Source organism: Fusarium oxysporum, chromosome VIII (genome assembly GCF_013085055.1).
Source record: "Fusarium oxysporum Fo47 chromosome VIII, complete sequence".
NCBI lineage: Eukaryota > Fungi > Ascomycota > Sordariomycetes > Hypocreales > Nectriaceae > Fusarium > Fusarium oxysporum.
In genome coordinates, this window is record NC_072847.1 from 553,112 (window position 1) to 572,963 (window position 19,852).

At 46.4% G+C, this 19,852-nt stretch overlaps 8 protein-coding genes across 8 annotated transcripts; 4 read left to right on the forward strand and 4 right to left on the reverse strand.

Moving 5' to 3' along the window:
* Window positions 1-262: 262 nt before the first annotated feature.
* FOBCDRAFT_142144 (uncharacterized protein) lies at window positions 263-1,183 on the reverse strand (the record flags this gene model as incomplete). The annotated part of the gene is made up of 1 exon (XM_031189163.2): window positions 263-1,183. The coding sequence occupies one exon, from the start codon at window positions 1,181-1,183 to the stop codon at window positions 263-265; it is 921 nt and encodes a 306-aa protein (XP_031036428.2).
* A 746-nt stretch (window positions 1,184-1,929) lies between these two features.
* FOBCDRAFT_277664 (uncharacterized protein) lies at window positions 1,930-2,394 on the forward strand (the record flags this gene model as incomplete). Its single annotated transcript, XM_031189161.2, has 1 exon — window positions 1,930-2,394. One exon carries the CDS (start codon window positions 1,930-1,932, stop codon window positions 2,392-2,394), a length of 465 nt encoding a protein of 154 aa, XP_031036426.2.
* A 1,643-nt stretch (window positions 2,395-4,037) lies between these two features.
* Window positions 4,038-7,811, forward strand: FOBCDRAFT_252024 (uncharacterized protein; the record flags this gene model as incomplete). The annotated part of the gene is made up of 5 exons (XM_059610985.1): window positions 4,038-4,230; window positions 4,570-5,020; window positions 5,088-5,704; window positions 5,764-5,915; window positions 6,114-7,811. 5 exons carry the CDS (start codon window positions 4,038-4,040, stop codon window positions 7,809-7,811), a joined length of 3,111 nt encoding a protein of 1,036 aa, XP_059467729.1.
* An 847-nt stretch (window positions 7,812-8,658) lies between these two features.
* On the forward strand, window positions 8,659-9,557 carry FOBCDRAFT_242345 (putative short chain oxidoreductase/dehydrogenase; the record flags this gene model as incomplete). The annotated part of the gene is made up of 2 exons (XM_059610477.1): window positions 8,659-8,948; window positions 8,996-9,557. 2 exons carry the CDS (start codon window positions 8,659-8,661, stop codon window positions 9,555-9,557), a joined length of 852 nt encoding a protein of 283 aa, XP_059467730.1.
* A 518-nt stretch (window positions 9,558-10,075) lies between these two features.
* On the reverse strand, window positions 10,076-11,062 carry FOBCDRAFT_242346 (uncharacterized protein; the record flags this gene model as incomplete). The annotated part of the gene is made up of 1 exon (XM_054706413.1): window positions 10,076-11,062. One exon carries the CDS (start codon window positions 11,060-11,062, stop codon window positions 10,076-10,078), a length of 987 nt encoding a protein of 328 aa, XP_054562388.1.
* Window positions 11,063-12,833: 1,771 nt separating this feature from the next.
* Window positions 12,834-13,629, reverse strand: FOBCDRAFT_141912 (uncharacterized protein; the record flags this gene model as incomplete). The annotated part of the gene is made up of 3 exons (XM_059608135.1): window positions 12,834-13,091; window positions 13,135-13,342; window positions 13,406-13,629. The coding sequence occupies 3 exons, from the start codon at window positions 13,627-13,629 to the stop codon at window positions 12,834-12,836; spliced, it is 690 nt and encodes a 229-aa protein (XP_059465551.1).
* A 644-nt stretch (window positions 13,630-14,273) lies between these two features.
* Window positions 14,274-15,765, forward strand: FOBCDRAFT_242348 (uncharacterized protein; the record flags this gene model as incomplete). Its single annotated transcript, XM_059610478.1, has 2 exons — window positions 14,274-14,333; window positions 14,413-15,765. The coding sequence occupies 2 exons, from the start codon at window positions 14,274-14,276 to the stop codon at window positions 15,763-15,765; spliced, it is 1,413 nt and encodes a 470-aa protein (XP_059465552.1).
* A 1,329-nt stretch (window positions 15,766-17,094) lies between these two features.
* FOBCDRAFT_142099 (uncharacterized protein) lies at window positions 17,095-18,853 on the reverse strand (the record flags this gene model as incomplete). Its single annotated transcript, XM_054706416.2, has 4 exons — window positions 17,095-17,322; window positions 17,371-17,859; window positions 17,910-18,411; window positions 18,534-18,853. The coding sequence occupies 4 exons, from the start codon at window positions 18,851-18,853 to the stop codon at window positions 17,095-17,097; spliced, it is 1,539 nt and encodes a 512-aa protein (XP_054562391.2).
* Window positions 18,854-19,852: the final 999 nt, after the last annotated feature.

The following is a 19,852-nucleotide window of genomic DNA, read 5'->3' on the forward strand; positions in this document are numbered from 1 at the left end:
CCCCCGTTTTAAACAATACGCATCAACACAGCCAGTGGAATACTAACAATTTACAAATTAAGAAGAGATGTTTACTTCTATCACTATACCACTAGGCAAGCAGGTGATAGTTGGGCGGTCTTCCCTAGATCACCGTAGGTAGCTAATAACAACTCCATCCAGGTGAGCTAATTCTTTAATAACATAATTCTATTCTATTCTTCTATGTGACTATACTTGTTTGAAGAACCTCGTCTAACAGGTCTTGATTGTCCGTCAAGATCTAGATATCGGGATTTTGTCGGAGGAACTCTTCCATCGAAGTAGTCTTGACCTTCAGTTTCTCGTTGTCAAGGTTCTTGAGCGAATAAGTCCCGTCCAGTTGGAATAGCTGGTAGAAAAGGCCAATGAAGCCATAGTAGTCGTTATATGGCTTTTGCTCTCTCATGCTGTAGGCAAGCTTCCTGAGATCATCAAGAGAACCCCGCTCCTTGAAGGTGATTTCAATACCTCTGACTTCTTTGTAGATCTTTGCAAGTTCGCGGGGCGAATAGGCACCAGAGTGTAATTCCCAAAATCCTCCCTCAGGCGCGTCGTCACGCTCAATGACGGCGGCGGAGAATTCGGCTGCGTCCTTCTCCGTGGTCAAGTCCCACTTCTCGTGGCCAGTTCCCCAGATATCTACAGTTTTGTTCTCTGGGTCCCATGGACCGTTGTAGGCAGGAGAGAAGTTTCCGTGACCAGGAACAGAAAAGTAGACCTCGGTCAGACCACCAGTCAAGAGCCAGATGGGCTTGATGGTTGAGGTCAGCTTGGCCTGTTGATAAAAGGCGATGCAAGCATCATAACTCTGATGCATGCCAAGTTGAAGCTGTCTCCAGTCACAGTTCCAGCTTGCAGCAAGAAAGCGACTGATGCCAGCTCGCTCGGCGGCCCGCAGGAGGAGTAGCTGGGCATCAAGGTGCATCACCGGAGTTCCTGCGTAGGCACAGATGACAGCATCAACCCCATTGCAGGCTCGATCCAAAGCATCAACATTCCAATAATTCTGGATCTTGACAAAACTCTCAAGTTTCGAGCGCTGCTCCTCTGTGAGCTTATCGGGAGATCGACCAAGACCTCGGACCTTGTGCCCACGAGAGGAGAGGCTCTCGATCAAATGTAGGCCAAGATTGCCAGTGACACCAGTGACGAGGACAAGCATAATGGGAAGTTGAATGGCTGAGAAAGGGGATGAGAATAATGTGATAGTGATACTGGTAAAGTGATGATGCGATGGTAGCAAGATAATTACTATCTCATTTATAGGTCATCTTCTTGTAGTTGTCCAACGTGTATGTGTGCTGTATCGGCTTTAACTATCAACATTCATCCATCTCCGACATCTAGGATTATGATCTAACATTCGATTTCAAGCCAATTTATCGCTTGAAACAACACTGCTTCCAAAATGGGCTAGCGTTCCGGACTGAATCCACTATGAAGCTGACAAATGAAGCATTTAAAAACTCTCGGCCAATTATTGCTAACTTCTCGGTAGTATGGGTTGACAATTGACCGCTTAGTTATGACCTTGCTAGTTATTGAGAATGAATGGTGCTCTTTTTCTTGTCATAACCCCAGTATTGTTTCAAGAGGCGCCATCTTCGGAGCCGGAGACGCTCATAATTGCGAGATAGTTGGAATCAACTCCACATGCTAACATCATCTGTCTTGGCACGTAGTTAGCGGTTTCTTCTGGTTCTGGTGGCTTCTATAAGGAAAACATCTTAGTCATGGGGATTTGAAACGACAAGTATGATGACCAAGTGGGCACTCAAGGAGACGACTGTCAGTCCAAGAATAAACATACATAAGCCACCTCATGATCGAAGTCAGCGATCTGAGAAAGCACTCCAACCATCATCTTTGCATACAATTCAATTATCTATTCTCTCCAACTTCACAACCATGTCCCAAACCCAAGACCTCGTCCCATACACTACTGTCACTCGCGACATCTACGCACCCATCGGCGAAGTCTGGGGTATCTTGGGAGGATTCGGGGCTGAGAAGGCCTGGTATCCGGGATGCATCAAGCTCAGTCTAGAGGGCTTTGGCATCGGCAGCATCCGTAGATTCAGCTACGAGTATCCTGAAGGGCCACAGAAGGGGCAGCGCTACGAGTTCTCAGAAGAGATGACTGAAGTCGACGCTTCGAACCACTCAATGACATTTAGAGTCCGAAGGCCCGATTACCCTGACATGGTCGCGTTCGGAACAACCGCGTTGGAATACCTTGGCCCTAACAAGACCCGCTTCATTTGGAGCTCCAAGGGGAGGCCACTGCCGGAAGAGTATCAGCAAGTCTTGAACAAGGACCTCGAATCTCGATTCGCCGGACTCATTGCGGCAATTGCAAAGCAGGTGGAATGATGGTTGTTGGCCGAGTCGAACTCAGAATCGGTGTCAATGTATAGTCAGTGTGCTGGTTAAGTGTACTGTGATTGGCAGTTTGACCATACTGGAGAGGGAGCCGTTGAAACCCGTATGCTGTATTAAGTGGGCTGCAGTATTTGAATAGACTATAAATGTGTATTGAGAAGCATTAACTGTGTGAACTATAAGGGTTATATTATTGCCATACTATGACTAGATGTCAGATTATCAATATGAGACAGAAAATTAACATTCATCATGAAAACAAGTATAGAAATACTTATGACTTCTAGCCAGTATGTAAACACTTAACAGACTCGACTTACGGCGCCTTGTCTTGCTGCACTCTCGATTCAATAACGGGATGGCAAGGCTAGCCACTTGATACCTATACCATTGCTCACCCACAACAAGCTAGGCGGCTGGTATATTTTATATAAGAACATTTCTTGTAGGAGGAACCTGCATCGTGGCGAATAATTGAGTTAAGCGTATCGGGTTATCAGACTCTATCGCTATCACAGCCCTTGAGATACATAAGTTCGTGATCAGGCCTATGACACCCCACCATTATTAAATACATTTAAAATCCACAGGATCATTTACATTGCTGCATTTGTACTTGGAAGCTTCTACAGGTGGATTAACCGCACTATTCGTCAATTCAATGTTGTCCATGCTGATACCTCACAGCCGTTCTGCGATCCGCTGCATTGGAACTCAGCAATATAACTAGACTAAATCGTCCCGCTAATGCCAGCGTACAAAACATTGTGGATATCAAAAGTAGATGTACTGCAATTAGCTTTTGCACATTCGTCTAGCACTGATTGATCGCCAGCGGTATCTGCAGGTCCGATGATCCCCCACATCTCAAAGTGCGGGGATCCCAGTGTGGTCATACAAAACACCTCAAGCCCTTCGTAGCCCTACAGTAAAACCTTGCACTGCCCCCAAAGTAAAAATGGCTCAGAAAGTAGGCATTATCTCAAATCCATCACCATTGGCATAATGATATGCCGAGCACCTACCGAATTTTCCTAGGCCGGGGCGGACAAAAGGAAGAAAGCCGGGTATAATGGATTATCAGATCAGAACTAGTAAACTCTGCAAAAGGTTAATACAATAGTTAACCGAGCTATTAGTAGTTACCTTTCTTGAATTTTATTATTCTATTAGTTACAGATTAATAATTGTTGAATATCATTACAGCATCTATCATAGTCAGCCTCACCAGTACAACCGAATTGCAATTTACTAAGCCAATATACTAAGGCTTCTGGTATAAGGCCAACCGTACAAGAACGCGATGCCGCTTAGTAGTAGATCCTTTGCTAGGACGGCGCAAAGACCTTTCCTGCTTCTTCAAGCCGAATTTCATCTTGAGTGAAATGCTCGAGAACGGTGAATTCGCAACAAGGGATGAGTGAGCCCGAGGGCAAGCGACATACTATCTTATGGTCTTATTTGTGGTGCTCACCTTGGGTGGAGGATGAAGCACCTAGCTAGACGTGCGCATTGGTATACCTGGTATATATTTGAGCACTTAAAACTCTCCATTGCTGTCTTCGATTCCCAAAGCTGATCCGTAAAGTGATAGTCTAAGAAGGTATGTACACGATAGAAAATATTCTGCTGTGATGAGTTTCCGTAACACCATTGCAAAGCCTCTGTATCGGCGAACTGACCGTCAGGGGCAGTTTGTCATAGGGCAAAGGACCGAGGCAGAATCGCCAATCTATCAGCCACAGTGGCGATGGCAGAGACTCTGCAGGGTTGTACAAGTGGCCATTTGTAAACTAGGATTCGCTTCACTATCACCTTCTTGTTGCAGTGAGCCCCCACAGGACACTAATTGCCCCCAAGGCTCCTTTTAGGTGGCTCGGCCTAATAAGTCGCGAGGCCTCTCCGAATCGGCTTCTCGCCTGATTACTTTTATGTACATCTATCCCGCACCATCGTACCGACCTTTTATGGTAATCATCATTGCCAAGGATCTGTAAAATAAATCAATACTTCCTGCTAGCCTTCCTGGCAGCCGAACCACTGGTGGGGAGATACATGTGTCATTCAATCACGAACGTCATTCCGACTGAGGATTATTCGAAATGACCTACTTCCAGAATTTCCTAACTACGCTACTGCTTTTTCAGTGCTATCAGTCTTTTCCAGGGGCCCTCGCTGGATTCGAGGAGACTCTTGTCGCATTTGAACCTTCAATTGGTGCAATAGAGATTCAGGATGCCGTCATTTTGCGCGACGATTCCGATCCCTTTGGCATCGCCATTGCCGCTGGCAGCCTAGTAGATGACTTTGAGCAGATCACTGGGACACGACCGTCAGTGAGGGCCTGGGCAGGCGATAACAGCACGACTAGTGAGGTAAAAATTGCGTCAGAATCAGCTATCATTGCCGCGACGGTTGATTCCCCGCTGATGCGACAGTTGGAGAGTTCAAGGAAACTGAACTTGAGCAGCATCCGGGGCAAATGGGAAACGTTTGAAACGACTCTTGTGGCGCAACCATTTCCAGGCGTCCAAAACGCCCTGGTAATTGCAGGAAGCGACATGCGAGCTGTGATCTTCGGTATCTTCACCTTGTCTGAACAGAGTGGCCAATCACCGTAAGCATCTGGAACTAACTGGACTGATAGCGCCCCTTTGGCTATAACTTACTAATTTACGCGATAGTCTATACTGGTGGAATGATGTGCCTGCGAAAAAGCATGATAAAATCTACGCCATCAACAAGACGCTCACGTTTGGCGAGCCCACCGTCAAATATAGAGGTATCTTTATTAATGACGAGGCGCCAGCCTTGACGAGTTGGTGGGCTCAACGATCACGCCGAGAAGACTACACCTTTGATTCCGAGTTTTACGAGCGCGTCTTTGACCTCCTGCTGCGCCTAAGAGCCAATCTCATTTGGCCGGCTATGTGGGGAAGTTTTGTTCCAGCTCCTGGCCGCATCTTCTTTACAGACGATCCTGGGAACATGGCTTTGGCAAACGATTATGGTATCGTCGTCTCAACAAGCCACCATGAACCCATGCAAAGAGCATCGAATGAATGGAAGCAAAGTAAGAATGGGGCTTGGGACTGGGTCGCTAATAAGGGCAATGTCGTCGAATTTATGCGCGAAGGTGTTCGAAGAGCAGGCGGGAACGACACATACTTCACCCTCGGCATGCGTGGAGAGAACGATGGGCCTATCCAGGCCGATGACCCCATAGCTGTTTTGAGAGAAGTCTTTGCTGTCCAACGAAATATTCTCGCCAGCTTCTACGGAAACGAAACGGCTGCTCGACGTATGCCGTCCTTCCAAATTTCCTTGGGTAAAGTCCGTACTGACATCGGTGCCTCGCAGAAATCTGGACTATCTACAAGGAGGTTGCAACTTATTACGCAGCTGGTCTTGAGCCACCTGAAGACGTCACACTGATGTTCACGGACGATAACTGGGGTAATGTTCAGAAGCTTCCAAACGCCAAGGAACTTGGCAGATCGGGTGGTATCGGAGTACGTCTCCCCCCTGTTTAAGTCTGTTCGGTCGCCTCATTAACATGTTTCATCTGACTTTTCTATTCTATCCTAGATGTACTACCATTTCGAATATGTTGGCCGTCCAAAGAGCTGGAAGTGGCAGAACTGCAACAATCTAGTGAGTATAAGCGCTGACCCCCAATTTTATATCCGGTTAACTGAAGAGGACTACAGCCCAAGATATACAAGGAACTCTTCCAAGCTGCGCAGGCAGGGGTGAATCGCATCTGGGTTTTCAATGTTGGCGACATAAAGCCAGTCGAACTCCCGCTGAATATGGCCATGGATCTTGCGTGGAACGCCACCCGCTTTGATCTGGATTCATTGCCCGATTATCTCCAGTCTTTAGCTGCCCGCGACTTTGATCTCGAGCATTCCGAAGTTATTGCTTCTGCCTGGCTGGCATATAGTCACCTGGTCGGCATGCGGAAATTCGAGATGCTTGAGCCAACTACGTATTCGATAACCAATTATGAGGAAGCTGACCGCATTCTTGGAGCGTGGAAAGCTCTAGCTGACAGAGTCAGAGCGATTGAGGCCAGCTTGCCACAAACACATCGCGATGCATTCTTCCATTCGTCAACATATGCCGCCGTCGCTGGCTACAATTATCACGCTATTCTCATCGGGCAGGGCAAAAACCGTCAATATAGCTTTGAGCGGCGGAATTCTGCTAATGCAATTGCGTATGATCTTATCGAGCGCTTCGAGTATGACCATGACCTCACTATTGAATATGACGCCATTGCCGGCGGCAAATGGAGAGGCATCATGTCCACTCCAAAGTTCGATATGAGCACCGCCGACTGGCGGCCATCTTCCAGAGATGTCATGGCAAACCTGTCCTTTGTACAACTTCGTCAAGATTTTGACTACGCTTTCGGTAATTTAGGCATCTACGTCGAGCAGTCGCGAGCTCCGTATCTTCAAGGCCGTATCTGCGCTTCTATCAACCCTTCAAAACCTACCAAGGATGGTTTGTCGCCCATGATGCGGCCTATGGAACCTCATGGCCCTGCTTTCCGATGGATAGATTTGTTCCACCGTGGCGACCACCGGAGACCCATAAGATGGTCCATCAGCGTGCCAGAACCTTGGATCAATGTTTCCCAGGTATCAGGGGAGGTCTCAGGGTCGAAGCCCGAAGAACGAGTTCATATCAGTATAAATTGGGAATTGGTCCCGGCTACGTATAATCAAACGGTCCAGCTACGAGTGTTTTATGGGCCTCCTGCCCACTTCGACGACGTCCACTTGCCTGTCATCAACATACGGGCTCTGAAGGATTTTGCAGGTTTTCCTGAAGTGGATGGCATCATCTCAATAGAGGCGCCCCATTATCAACGGTCGTCCCTAACGCAGGATACTGGTCGAAACATTGGATTCAAGGTTATGCCAAGACTGGCCAGCCGCTCCGAATCTGGATCCGTTGCTCTAAGACCCTACCAAGCCGCTATAGAGTCCGAAAGCGAGTCAAAAGCTTCTTGGTTGGAGTATGACATCTTTATTCTGGGAAATGCCACGCGGCGTGCCGTCAATGCCACCATATACATCAATGGCGCACTCGACACCCGTGCCAATAAGCCCATGCTATGCTCTCTCAGTCTTCAAAACGAGAGCAAACCCGCAAATGACTTCTTCAAGATCCTTGGGACGCCAGAAAAAGCTGGTGATACTCCACCTGAGTGGAATGCCGAGGTTGCGAACGGTGTCTGGACGCGGACGCTACAGCTAGGCAGCCTCAGCCCAGGTAAACATATTTTGCGATGGCAAGTCAACTCTCCAGAGGTGTATCTGGAGAAAATCGTCTTAGCTACTCAGGGCAGGCTACCAGAGACAAGCTTGGGCCCGCCTGAAACTTCAAGGCTTTAATTGAAAAGTCCAGGTTGACGCTTTTATCAATGTGTCTAGCAATTCTATGGGTTGTCAATTTTGTCGTACAATACGTGATTAGTGAGGGGATTGTCAAGCTGTACCCATTCATCTCCTTCCCCGTGAAACCGATAATTGCACCCCTGATCTAATCAACTTAAACGGCTCCTAAGGATTGTCCCTATCTAAGGTTCTTGTGTAAGACGATAATAGCTCATGGAGCGGGGTGGTGCGCCAAAGTTGTATTCTACTCTCCGGCATACGTGCGAATGGTGATGATAAAGTTAGCTGAACCCTTGGCTTCACTAGCAGTTTGATAACAAGTCCGGATGAACCTTGCGCTTGAAAGTCTGAAAAGTAGGGTAGCTCCCACTCGACCCCACTTATGATACTCCACGATGCCACTCACCCGAGATCCGGCATCCGGCCAGATGCAACCGGCTTACGCACTAGTTTTTCTTTTCCATGGATCAAGAAGCTAGCGAGACATGGCGGATTCGGGGAGAACGGCGAAGAAGTTCAAATGAGGCTTCTGAAGATGAACGGTCTGTGGAGTTCCAGGTCCGGCATCCACGCGAGCCAATTACAGAACAAAGTTCATCAGAGGGCCACTAGAAGTCAGTGGGACACGGCGCTTATAGGCGACTAGCGCAAAGTCTGGCCAGAATGCAACATTCTGGCGCAGCGTGCCCAATTGCACTGATAGCAACAGGTGGACATCAATTACATCATTACAGCTATCCAAGTATAGATATAATCTTCGGCCGAGTCGACTTCGTCATCTAAATATTAAACGAATGTCCTGCTATAGCTTGTTTCCCAGTTCGCAGTCCCACGTTGAGTCAAAATGTCTTGCCCTGATTGGCTGATCACCGGATGCTCTTCAGGGTTTGGGCTAGAGATAGCCCGCAGAGCCCTCACAAAGGGACACCGAGTTATTGCGACCTCCCGGAATCCCAAGAAGAACGAAGATCTCGTTCAAGAGATTGAGTCGAAGGGCGATCGATGGATTGCCTTGGATGTGACAGCGCCCGATTTGTCGAGCGTGGTTGACAAAGCCAAGGCACTATATGGAACAATTGACATACTTGTCAACAATGCTGGATTTAGTCTCAATGGAGGATTCGAGGATCTAAGGTAGGGCATCTTCGAGCGGCTGATGACAATTATTAATGTATTCTCAGCGAGGACGACCTCCGGGCCCAGTTTGAGACCAACGTCTTTGATGTTTTCAAGATGATGAAGGCCGTGTTACCTGGGATGCACGAGCGGCAGTCCGGTATTGTGATCAACATTGGATCAACGGGCGGTCTGAGATCTTTACCTGGTGTCAGCCTATACGCATCGTCAAAACATGCCCTGGAAGGCCTCACTGAGGCCGTTTGGCACGAATACCGCGACTTCAACGTTAAAATTGTTCTGGTTGAACCCGGCCCTTTTCGGACCAATTTTTTGGGTGGAAATGCGGCCGTCATCCGTCCGATGAGCTCGTTTTACAAAGGCACGAGCACTGAAACCACCTTGAATCACCTTAAAGATTCCCATGGAGACCAACCAGGAGACCCAATCAAAGCTGCCACAATAATTGTTGATTACGCGTTGGGTGAAGGATCAGCCAAAGGGTCTAATGAGTTCTTGAGACTGCCCTTAGGGTCTGGAGCTCTGAAAATAGTTCAAGGCAAGATCGAGTCGCTGGAAGAGAACTTGGCAGGGGTGAGGGAAATGGCCCAGAGTGCAGACTTCTGAGTATAAGCAAGTACAATCATGAATCGATCACATTCATACTACAATAAAGAAGATCTATTTATGCCTTTAAGAAAAGGTTTTGTTAGACTACGGGAAACTGAATGTGATCAATATGTCTCATCTACTAAATGAAAGTCTCATCGGGGAGAAAGTTGACAGTGGTGCAGATGCAAAGAACGAAGAGGGAGAGGTTAGGATTCTAGCAAGGGTGAGATATCGAAAGCAACTGAATATTGAGGCATTGAACCAAGCGTATCAATCTGATATGCCCATGCTGGCTGGTATTTGCAAACACCACCAAGGGTAATTGAGGCAGATAAAATGATGCTGCAGCTCGGTTCAAATTTCTCCGTGATGCGGTCGTGACGCGCCGCTTTCACATATGTTACTGAAATAGAACCTAGTTCCAGCACCTTATCTTCGAGGCACGTTGTTGGCTAATAAAAGTTTCATATTCCAGAAGCTGGTATACAACTCTGTCAATTCTAACTAGCCCCTGATGCATGCGTGCTTGACACTCACAATCCCACCCATTGGCGAGACTTTTCCCAGAACATTTGTGCTCGCTCAACATCGTAAGCATGAGTACCGTAGCCAGGTCCCCACAGTGGTAACGACGGATTCCATGGGCCAATGATTTGGCAATCCTCCAGGTATCGACCGCCTTCGCCCTCTAGAGCGGCAGCTGTGGCGGCCCAGACACTAGTGGCTGCACCTTGGTCTGGAAACTTGTTGATTGACTTGAGATATGGATCTGACATAATCCCATCTCTTTGATCATCAGAGAAGTGCCTCGTCAAATCAGTCAAGACGGAGCCAGGTTGGAGGCTCCATGCATGAATGCCTTGTTCACCATAGCGCCGCTCGATTTCATTGGCCATCCATATATTGGCAGTCTTGCTTTGTGCATATGCTGCCATGGCATCATAACATCCTTCAAAGTTAATGTTATCAAAATGAACTGCCCCAAAGCGATGCGCGACGGAGGCAACGATAACTACCCGTGAAGCCCTCTCAGATGTTGTGCCAGCCAGTAATGCTGGGCGAAGTAGACTGAACAGAAGGAAATGGGCAAGGTGATTTGTTCCGAATTGTATCTCGAATCCATCCTGAGTGCGGCCCTCCGGTGGTGTCATCACACCAGCGCTGCAGATCAGGACGTTGAGAGAACTACTGCGAGATAAGAACGTGGCAGCGCAGGCACGTACACTATCTAGCGATTCCAGGTCTAATTCCAACAGATGAACGCGGGGATCATCTATCAAATGCCCAAGGGCTTTCTTAGCTTTCGCCAAGTTTCGGGCGGTAAGGTAAAGTTGCGCTCCTGTAAGATACAGCGCTTTTGCTGTTTCGACACCGATGCCGGAGGAGCACCCTGTGATAAAGACGACTTGGCTGGAAAGCTTCCCCTCAAGTTTCTCATCTTGAATAATTTGGATAGCTGTAGGTCGGGCGTCGCCAGGGCCTTTGGGATTTTCATGGACTGATTTGTAAAAGTCGGTCATTTTCGCGTCGATGTGAAAATTCAATCGGAAGGCAAAGAGAATACAACTTGGGTAGTGGGTTACGGGTTAGAACAAATGAAAAACGAAACTTCTGGATGTAGCTATTTATACTAAAACTTCTATAAGTTATAGGAGTTGAGAAAACTTGTGCATCAGCCAGTTGCAGTCGGCCTGAATATTATGCCCCAGGTGACGGATTATTGGAGAAAGCTTAGTGCGTAAGCCAGCTGCAGTCGGCCTGGGCGGGATACTGGATAGGTGCAGATGCCAGACTGTAATAGAGCAAACTTAGTGCGTAAGCCAGTTGCAGTCGGCCTTATTTTTATGCTGGATGCGGGGACAGGTGCCGGATTATAGGTGGAGAAAGCTTAGTGCATTAGCCGGTTGTCGCTTACTCAAGCTACTGTATGCTAACAATCCTTATCTAAACTCCCAGGACCAGCCCGCATCGGCAGTTCCCAAACCCGCTCACAATGGTTTAGGACGATTCGGAAGATCGCATGGTGGGCGAGGCGCAGCGTTGATTTGACTTTAGCCTCGTATTGATGGCCAGACTCTTTCATCCTCACAGCGGCGACAGGACGATAAGTTGCTGAACTTTCTTGCATCATGGAAGCTTTATGTTGTCATAATCTTTAGCAGAGGAAAACAAAGTATATATGATCATTTTTCGAATTCAAGGAAGAGAAAAAGAAACATCTTGAAAAGGAGACGTCACCAATATCCATTAATTTCTCTTGGGATAGATGTAACTCCAAGCTCGTCAATGTCAGCCTCGGCAAGATTTACAGACAAATCTTGGATTACGTGGTCGATTCTTTCAGTTATGTCTGTGCCGAATATGGGAATTGTTCCCTTAGAGCGAGCCTAGGCCGTCGCCACTTGCGCCATACTGACAACCTTTCTCTTGGCAACCCATCCCACAATACTTATACTATTTTCATCGGCCGAGTTGTCCTTGGTGCAAAACAAAGCCTTAAAAAAACATCCGACTTCTCACATACATCACTACGGTCTGTCTAAGGATAGGTTAGAAGCCCCGTAGCAAGGAGCAGCCACGGAAGCAAGCGAATATCCATAGCTTAACAGACTGGGATTATTTCTCATTCCTCATGATGAACCGAAAAGTGATTTCAAGTGTTGATCGTTAGTTGCTTGGAAAGGTCGGTGGAAGGGTATGAAACCTACTCAGGCCCTGGCAGCAAGTTAGGCAGCATATAATGCCATGTTTAATAGTATCACAAGTCTCCCAATCTAGGAATCTTTTTGAAGAAGTATAAACTATACCAACAGTAACCTTAGATTTGCTGCCATGCCCTTACCAGAAATCAGTTTATTAATATTACATTAATTATCCCGAGACTCTTAAGACTTTGAATACTTAATCATGGGTACTAAGAGATTACAATAGCGACCTGGGTATTAATTAATCTGAATCATTGACTCAGATGGCTAAAGCTTTGACCGCAGTTGTTATTCGGGTATTGGCAATTATACCTTGAGAAGTCATTCAAGGGAAACCACAATCAATTTTCTGCAGATCACCTGAAAGAAAGAGCATTATAACAGGATGACCCTCTGCAATATTTGCTAAGCTACTTAGTCTGCATCTCTGTTGCGAGGTAAGGGCGAAGCAACACTTATGAAATGAACACTTCAGGCTGCATAACGTAATTCTGTTGCCACAACTGTTTAATAACAAAAGCAACAGATATTCTATAGCACAAGTACTGTTGATCTGTTGGCTGCAAATGCCAGAGGTAGGTACAAATCAACCAGTCTCGTCAAATGACCTCATGTCATCAGTCCACAGAATCTCCTTGTCGAATCCATTCAGGGCCTGATGTAAAAGGGCAGCCGCAACAGACTCAACTCTGATCACAGTGACATCCTTCTGCATGCGAGACTTTAAGGCTTGGACGTCCGTAGAATCATCAATGATAAACCCAGGTCTAGCTACACATGCTACAACCTCGTCGGGGTGCTGCTTTGTAAAGCCCATCACCTGATTCTCAACTTCGCCCTGTGTCTAAGTTAGTTGCAGTCCAGTTGATGTTCAGACTAGAACCCACCCGCATGAGAAAGTATTCGGGCATAACTGGCGGAGTCTTGGTCTGATCCGTCTCCGCATCGGCGCCACTCATGTACAGGAAGCGGAATGGCTTATTCGTCGGTGACTTGACTATGTTTTGAAGGCCGGCTAATGTATCATCAACGCAAATCTTGCGTGCTTGCGCAGGATCCAGCGACCGATAAACCATAGGCGTTATACCGACGGTCCTGTAAAAATGATTAAGCCGAGATCTCGGGCCGAGAGGCTTGACAAAGTGGAAGATGACTTACCAGATGCATGCACCTGCACCGTGGAATGCATCTCTTACGTGATCAGGATAGGTTCCATAGTCTTGCACAACAACAGACTCGAAACGCGTCGGGATAGTACCAGCTGGAGGGGAAACAAGCTTTCGCGAGACAGCAACGACACTGGTGACTTGAGGCAGCTTCAGGCTTTGGCGAATAATTTCGCTGCCGACGTAGCCGTTTGCGCCAGTGACAATCAGCTTCATTGTCGGACGATTTAGGAATTGAGGATTAAAGAGGCAGCACTGTAGTGTGATGCTGTATTCAGTCTCTTGACTACACCAACGCCGCATCAAGCAAGCTCAAGGCTGCTATATATACATGTAGCTTTCCATCTCGGTCATCTATATTGAGCCCGCAATATATGATACGGGCTGAAGCATGCTGTAGAGGGATTACAAAGCCGGAACCTTGCCCAGCATCGACTCACTGGTCTAATTTTTGTGACGGAACTGTTGCTTTAACAGGTTAGGCTATAAGAAAAGAGACGTGATTTACAAAGTCCACGAGGCGGAGGCCGAGATGTTGCTTCTTGTCCTCTGATCTGGTTTGATGAGAATTGGGCCGAGACCTTATTGTCGTTGTGTCAGTTAACATTTGATGTGCGGAGTTGGACTACTTGTTGGATATGCCACCTTGCCTTAAAGAGTTAGCGTTCCGTGAAAGCCGGAGAAAATATCACCGATCATCGTCATCTTGATTAGCAAGCCACCGGCTGGAGAGAGCCGATCAGTGGCTTAGGGCGAACATAGCGCTCGCAAAACCCTCGATCACCATGTTTCAAACACACATCGGCATAAAAATCACATGTTGATGGCTAGTGAATCATATCCCAGCTGAACCCTGCACTATGGTATTCCATGGCCGCCCCTCAAAGGATTGTGCTCCCTGCAGAAGGAGGAAGATTCGCGTAAGGATCCTGGCTTCACTGAAAAGCCTGTTGCGTATACTCAGTTTGTGATTATACAATGCTGACGTGAGCTGCGCAGTGCGATTTAGTTCCTACCGGCTGTTCCCAATGCCGCAGGGCCAAGCTAACCTGTCACGGGTATCGCAGCTCGAACGAGTTGGTTTTCCGTGACGAGACTCGAAACACCATACAAAAGGTATTGGCCCGGCGAGCGGCCAGTTGGCTGCCCTCCGCACCCCAATTCAGTCCTGATACATCGTCTCGGAATGCATTCCTCTCCCTTTACATCGACACCTACTCATGTGGATTCTACACCTTGCAGTCCCTCCTGACGGATTCAGCTCCTAATGGGCATCTACAAGTCTCTGTTGACGCTGTCAGTTTGGCCTTCATGGCATACCAACTAAATTGTCAAGACTTGTTACCTCTTGCAAACCAACGTTACTTAGCAGCCATACGAAGCCTTGGAATTGTCATGCGGTCCTCGCTGCAAGCAAATAATGCAGCCAACCAATCACTTACCGACGAAACCCTTCAATCCGTACTCCTCCTAGACCTTTACGAGAAGATGGCTTATCAGCCTCACCCAGAATCAGAGTTCCCAGGCTCTTGGTTAAGCCATGTCCAGGGTGCGCTTTCTATAGTCCGGTCTCGCCCAACAGCCGGGTTCTCAAATCCGACGACTCAACAACTCGCCACCCGGACCGTTATTGCCCTCACACTAAGCTGCGGTGCTGCAGGAATACCCATACCAGAAGCATTGATAGGGCTCTACAATGATCTAGACAGCTACGTACGGAGTACCAAGTGGACCTTTATCGGCCTCTTAATCAGTCTTATCAACCTTCGTGCCGACATGAATAACGGCAAATTAGATTCGAGCGATATTGTGCAGCGTGCACGAGACTTTTATGAGGAGCTCTCTCATGCCGAAGGAAAAATACCGCGCTCCTGGTGGCCACAGCGGAGAGATACAAGTGAAGGCGTTGTCTTTGGCCGATACTACGACGTGTATCCCGGCCACTACGCGACTCAGGTCTTCAACGCATACCGTATCATGCGTCTTGATGTCTGCAGCATCATTCAGAAGTTTGACCCCAGCTCTGAAGTTGCTGAGACCATCACAGAAGTAGCTCAAGCCATCTGCGCCGCTGTGCCTCAATTCATTCTTCCACGTGCCAGGTCTCAGAATACACTTCCCTTTTCACCATTGCAGATATTGGAGTGCTCAGGTGTATTGACTCCATTGTATGCAGCTTCACAAAATACTCAAGATTCTGTAATGCGCGCTTGGATACTGCGGACTTTGGTGTATATGGCCGATAATGGTATTAAGTTGGCCCAAAGCGTGGCCCAGGTTATTATGTTCTTACCAGATATGGACTACTGGGCTGTCTTCAGAATGGTTGGTAACTGTGCTATTACGGCATAAGGTTCGGGAGCGTCTATATAAAGGTTTAGCATGCCTACACAGGTGCTTGAGTATTACGCTAAAGGACATCCAACACTTGACTGTTAGTTTCTTCTGTCGATTCGAGCGGCCTTTCCGGTGCTTGCATTTTAGCCTGGCCACTATCTAGGTCATGGTTGCTGGTTTAAAAGGCCTTAACAGCTACTATTTAATTGCAAATCTATACAATATATAACCTTAATAGTGTAATAGTTATACTTAAACTATACAAGAGTTAAATAAGTAAATTTGGTAGTATAATTAATTAATAATATATTAATATTAAATATTAATAATTAAGATATAAGTATATAAAAGTTAGTATATAAAAATTAATATATAAAGTAAATAATAAGCCACTTAGTTTAGGTCCTTTTATTATATATAGATATCCTAATATACTTACTTACTTAGTTTTATAACTTCTCTTTATATTTATTTGAATCTTTAATATTCTACTTCTGTTTAAGTAGTTATAATAAAGAGCTAGTAAGTATTATATGTTCTAATTTCCTACCATGAAAATGCTATTTAAATCCAACCTGGATTTGGTAACCCTTAGAGCTATGCGTAGCCTGCAGATCAAGTTCACCCACACATTCACCATCCTCCTAAATACCCATAATATTCCAGCCTCAAGCCCCTCGTATCTAAGAGGTTAGGTTTCTAAAAAGAAGACTTATATAAATAGTCAAGATATACAGTTATAAGATAGCTATCTATTATTCCAGATGAAGTACTTTATAAAGCTAAGCTTCCCATTGACTATTTTTCCTGCCTAGGATGGTAGTATCTATATGCCAATTATATCTAACTTTCTAGCCACTAAATTAACAAGGTTTCCTCTCTATGCAGTTCTACTAATATTCTCTCTGATAATATTATATAGATACGAGTATTTGCCATAGATATAGAGTATATAGCTAACCCTAGGCCTACTATTAGCCCCTTAGTAATAGTTTCTATGCTAAGTTATTATACTATTTTAGAAAGAGGAAAATGTGGCATAGATAACTTATCTGTGTTAAATATTATAGCGAGGCTGAAGGCCTGTATATCTAACATCAGGAACTCTATTAAAGTTAAATTGCTAAGCGAAGTAATAGCCGTCTTCTCGAGGTGCACCTTTTATACTGATTAGGAAGGTTATATCATTAAGTCTATCAGTAGACGGAAGCTAGACCGGGAAAGGAAAGGCTGAGAATCAGAAGAGTAATTCTGAGCCTCATGGTAACGGGTAAAAAACAGGAAATCTAACTCTCGGTAAGTGCCTCTTTGTCTTATCCTCTATGATTTGGCCTTTCTATAAACTCATTCCATTTGGCCAGTTATGAAATTCATCGTCCCACTCTCCATCTTACCGACGGTGTCCCATAATTCAAGGCCATCTATAAACTGCTTCGCTTGGCCATGTATTTCTTTTAAGCTCTCTAGCAATGCTAACAGCTTTGCCTTGGAATGCTGGCTCTGGCTAGGCTCAGCATGAGTGGCGAGATACAAGAAAGCCTTGCCTAGCAACATAGGAAGATATACATGTGTCTAGTCCGATCAACAAGAGGGACATATCCAGAGACTCTCTTACTATACCTTTAAGCAATTTAAGCCAGTCATGGACTCTGACAAGTCTGCCATACTGATGGCAGCTTTGTACGCTGTCTTAGCATAATCATTGGCAACGGGCTGTTGGCTCTGAACAACTGAGTGAGCCACATTTATAGCGTTTTCCAGTTTCAATACTGAGCCATGGACTACCATGGACGTCATGAAATGAAGTTGCTCGTATTCCACGTCTGTCTGTCTCAGTGATAAAAGGGCAACCTGCCTGTCTATGGCTTCAGCGAGCAACTCATGCCGTACCCAGAAAGTCAAACTCTCCTGGTCAGAAGTTGGACACTTGGCAGTTATTTTTTTATGTAGGATGCATTGTCCGAACAGTGCCATTGCGATGACTAACTCGGCGAAAGGTGATGATACTGGAACCGGCGTTCCCCCGATAAGCACATCGTTTATAAAACCCATATTCACTTCGCTGGAAATTTGGAAGTTCCATTCCGGACAAGGAAGATGAACGTGTATCTACGATATGTGATTAACTTATCATATACGCAACGCAATAGTTGACTCACTGTTTCATCGTGGATTGTCATGGGAGACTCGTCATATCCGCCCAGGAAGCGGTCCAAGCAGAAAGCCACCCAGAAAGTCCTCCTTCGTTCCTCCACAGATGCGAATGGTAATGGGGCCGATTGGGATGTTCCTGGGGTGCAAGATGGAAAGTCGAGAGCTGGATCCTTCCAGTCGGTACAATGCAAACGCGATAGATGCACCAACCGGAAAGCTCGTCGTGTCGTTGCTGATTGAGAATATTTGGATGGGTCTAGAAGCTCATAGTGCGCTAGAAGAAGCCATGTTTGTGCTTGTTCTATACTGGTATCGGAGTTTAGCCACGGTAGTACTAGATCTCCAGCGTCGAGTCCTTCTGCTAACCGCCTCGCTTTGTTATAGAACTCCTCACTGCGAGAACGGAACTGAGATGACATGGACGCGGCGAGTGCCCTCATGGCCCACCGGAGGCATTTCTGGGGCAACGAAACGTCATCCAGCTTCGCCCATGCAAGGTAATGGCTTCTATGAACCATAGGTATAAGTGGATGTACCCTATCAAAATAGAGTTGGTCCCTGTAGCGTTATCGGAACACCGTCCCGTCAGCGTTGAGCTTCTTCTCGTTGTGATATTGATGGGGACTCACAGGTCAAGTTTCATCAGATGAGATAGTCCTGTCGAGTCCAGAATCTCATTTGTAGCCTTTCCATGTTGTAGAGAGACTATAGCGATTTCTTCAGGCTGTATGAGTGTCTGTTGTAGCTGTGACTGTATGCCGTTATCCTGCCACCCAGCTTGGTCAACCGTCTCTGATGCACTTTCTAGTGTTTCATTCCAGTCCGCTTGGGGCATATCGAAATGCATTGTCCAATCAGTGGCATTTATCGGTGGCCCGGCTGTAGTGTCGGTGTTGATAACATCAACATGCTCGGTCTGTGACTTCCAGGATAGTTGTAGCTCCAGCATGGCTGAATCACGCAATATGATTAGATCATGCTCATTATACGCTATCAGAACTTGGGAGTTCTAGAAAGCCCACTTACCTATGCGTGCTTTCAGAGCGTTTAATTGACCCTTTTTAGGTCCTCGTTTAGATCGGTTTTCTTCAAAAACACATTCCACTCTAAACTCCAGACATAGTCCGCAAGGCTGTTCACCGTCACATTTCGTTTTGCGGCGTCGGCAATTTTCGCATGCAATGCCAACCTTCTGCCTGGAACTACTTGCCATAGCCACTTAAACATTAGACAGGGTATAAATAAGAAATTGTCATTATTATATCACAGTTGTCAGCAGAGTACATACGCCGCCGGCGATTTAAATATCGAGCACATTAGTCCAAGGGCTATCAGGGCGCAAAGACCTCTTCCAAAGGGCGTACTCTATCAGATTATCATCAGCCCAAGTATTGTGAGCCAATCCCTTTGTACTGAAAGTTCCTGCGTGGAGAGGTGCCATAGCATGATTTGCCAAAGAACGACAAGCTCTGCGCTAGATGCTCTGCCTCAGCTAGCACGGTTCCAGGTGCTCAATCTACCTTTAAGGTTTGTTCTCGGACCGGCAGCATCCCTTGTTTTCAGCTGAGATGTTACGAAGAAATGTATACATACGAGGGCAGTCAAGAAGCGGAAAGAATCCCGAGTTATCCGATGATCGACGGCGGGGAGGTCCGACGCTAATACGGCTTAGAATTTATCCAGTAACCGTATTTAGAGCGTTTTAGTAAAGAATATCCCAGTTGAGATAAGCCGGAGTAAAGTTAATCATTCAAAGGTATTACTCAAGCGCCAAGCTGTTAGACCGGTGGGGATTGTGATAGCAGTTTGTCAGTACATCACGCAGCGCTGCAAACTCTTGCTCGGTTACAGTTTCCTCACCATTATGAAAAGGGACTCTCATTTTAGGGTCACTATTGATTTGCTATGCCATTTAGAGTTGAGTGCGGTGAGTGCTAATGCTTAGCGT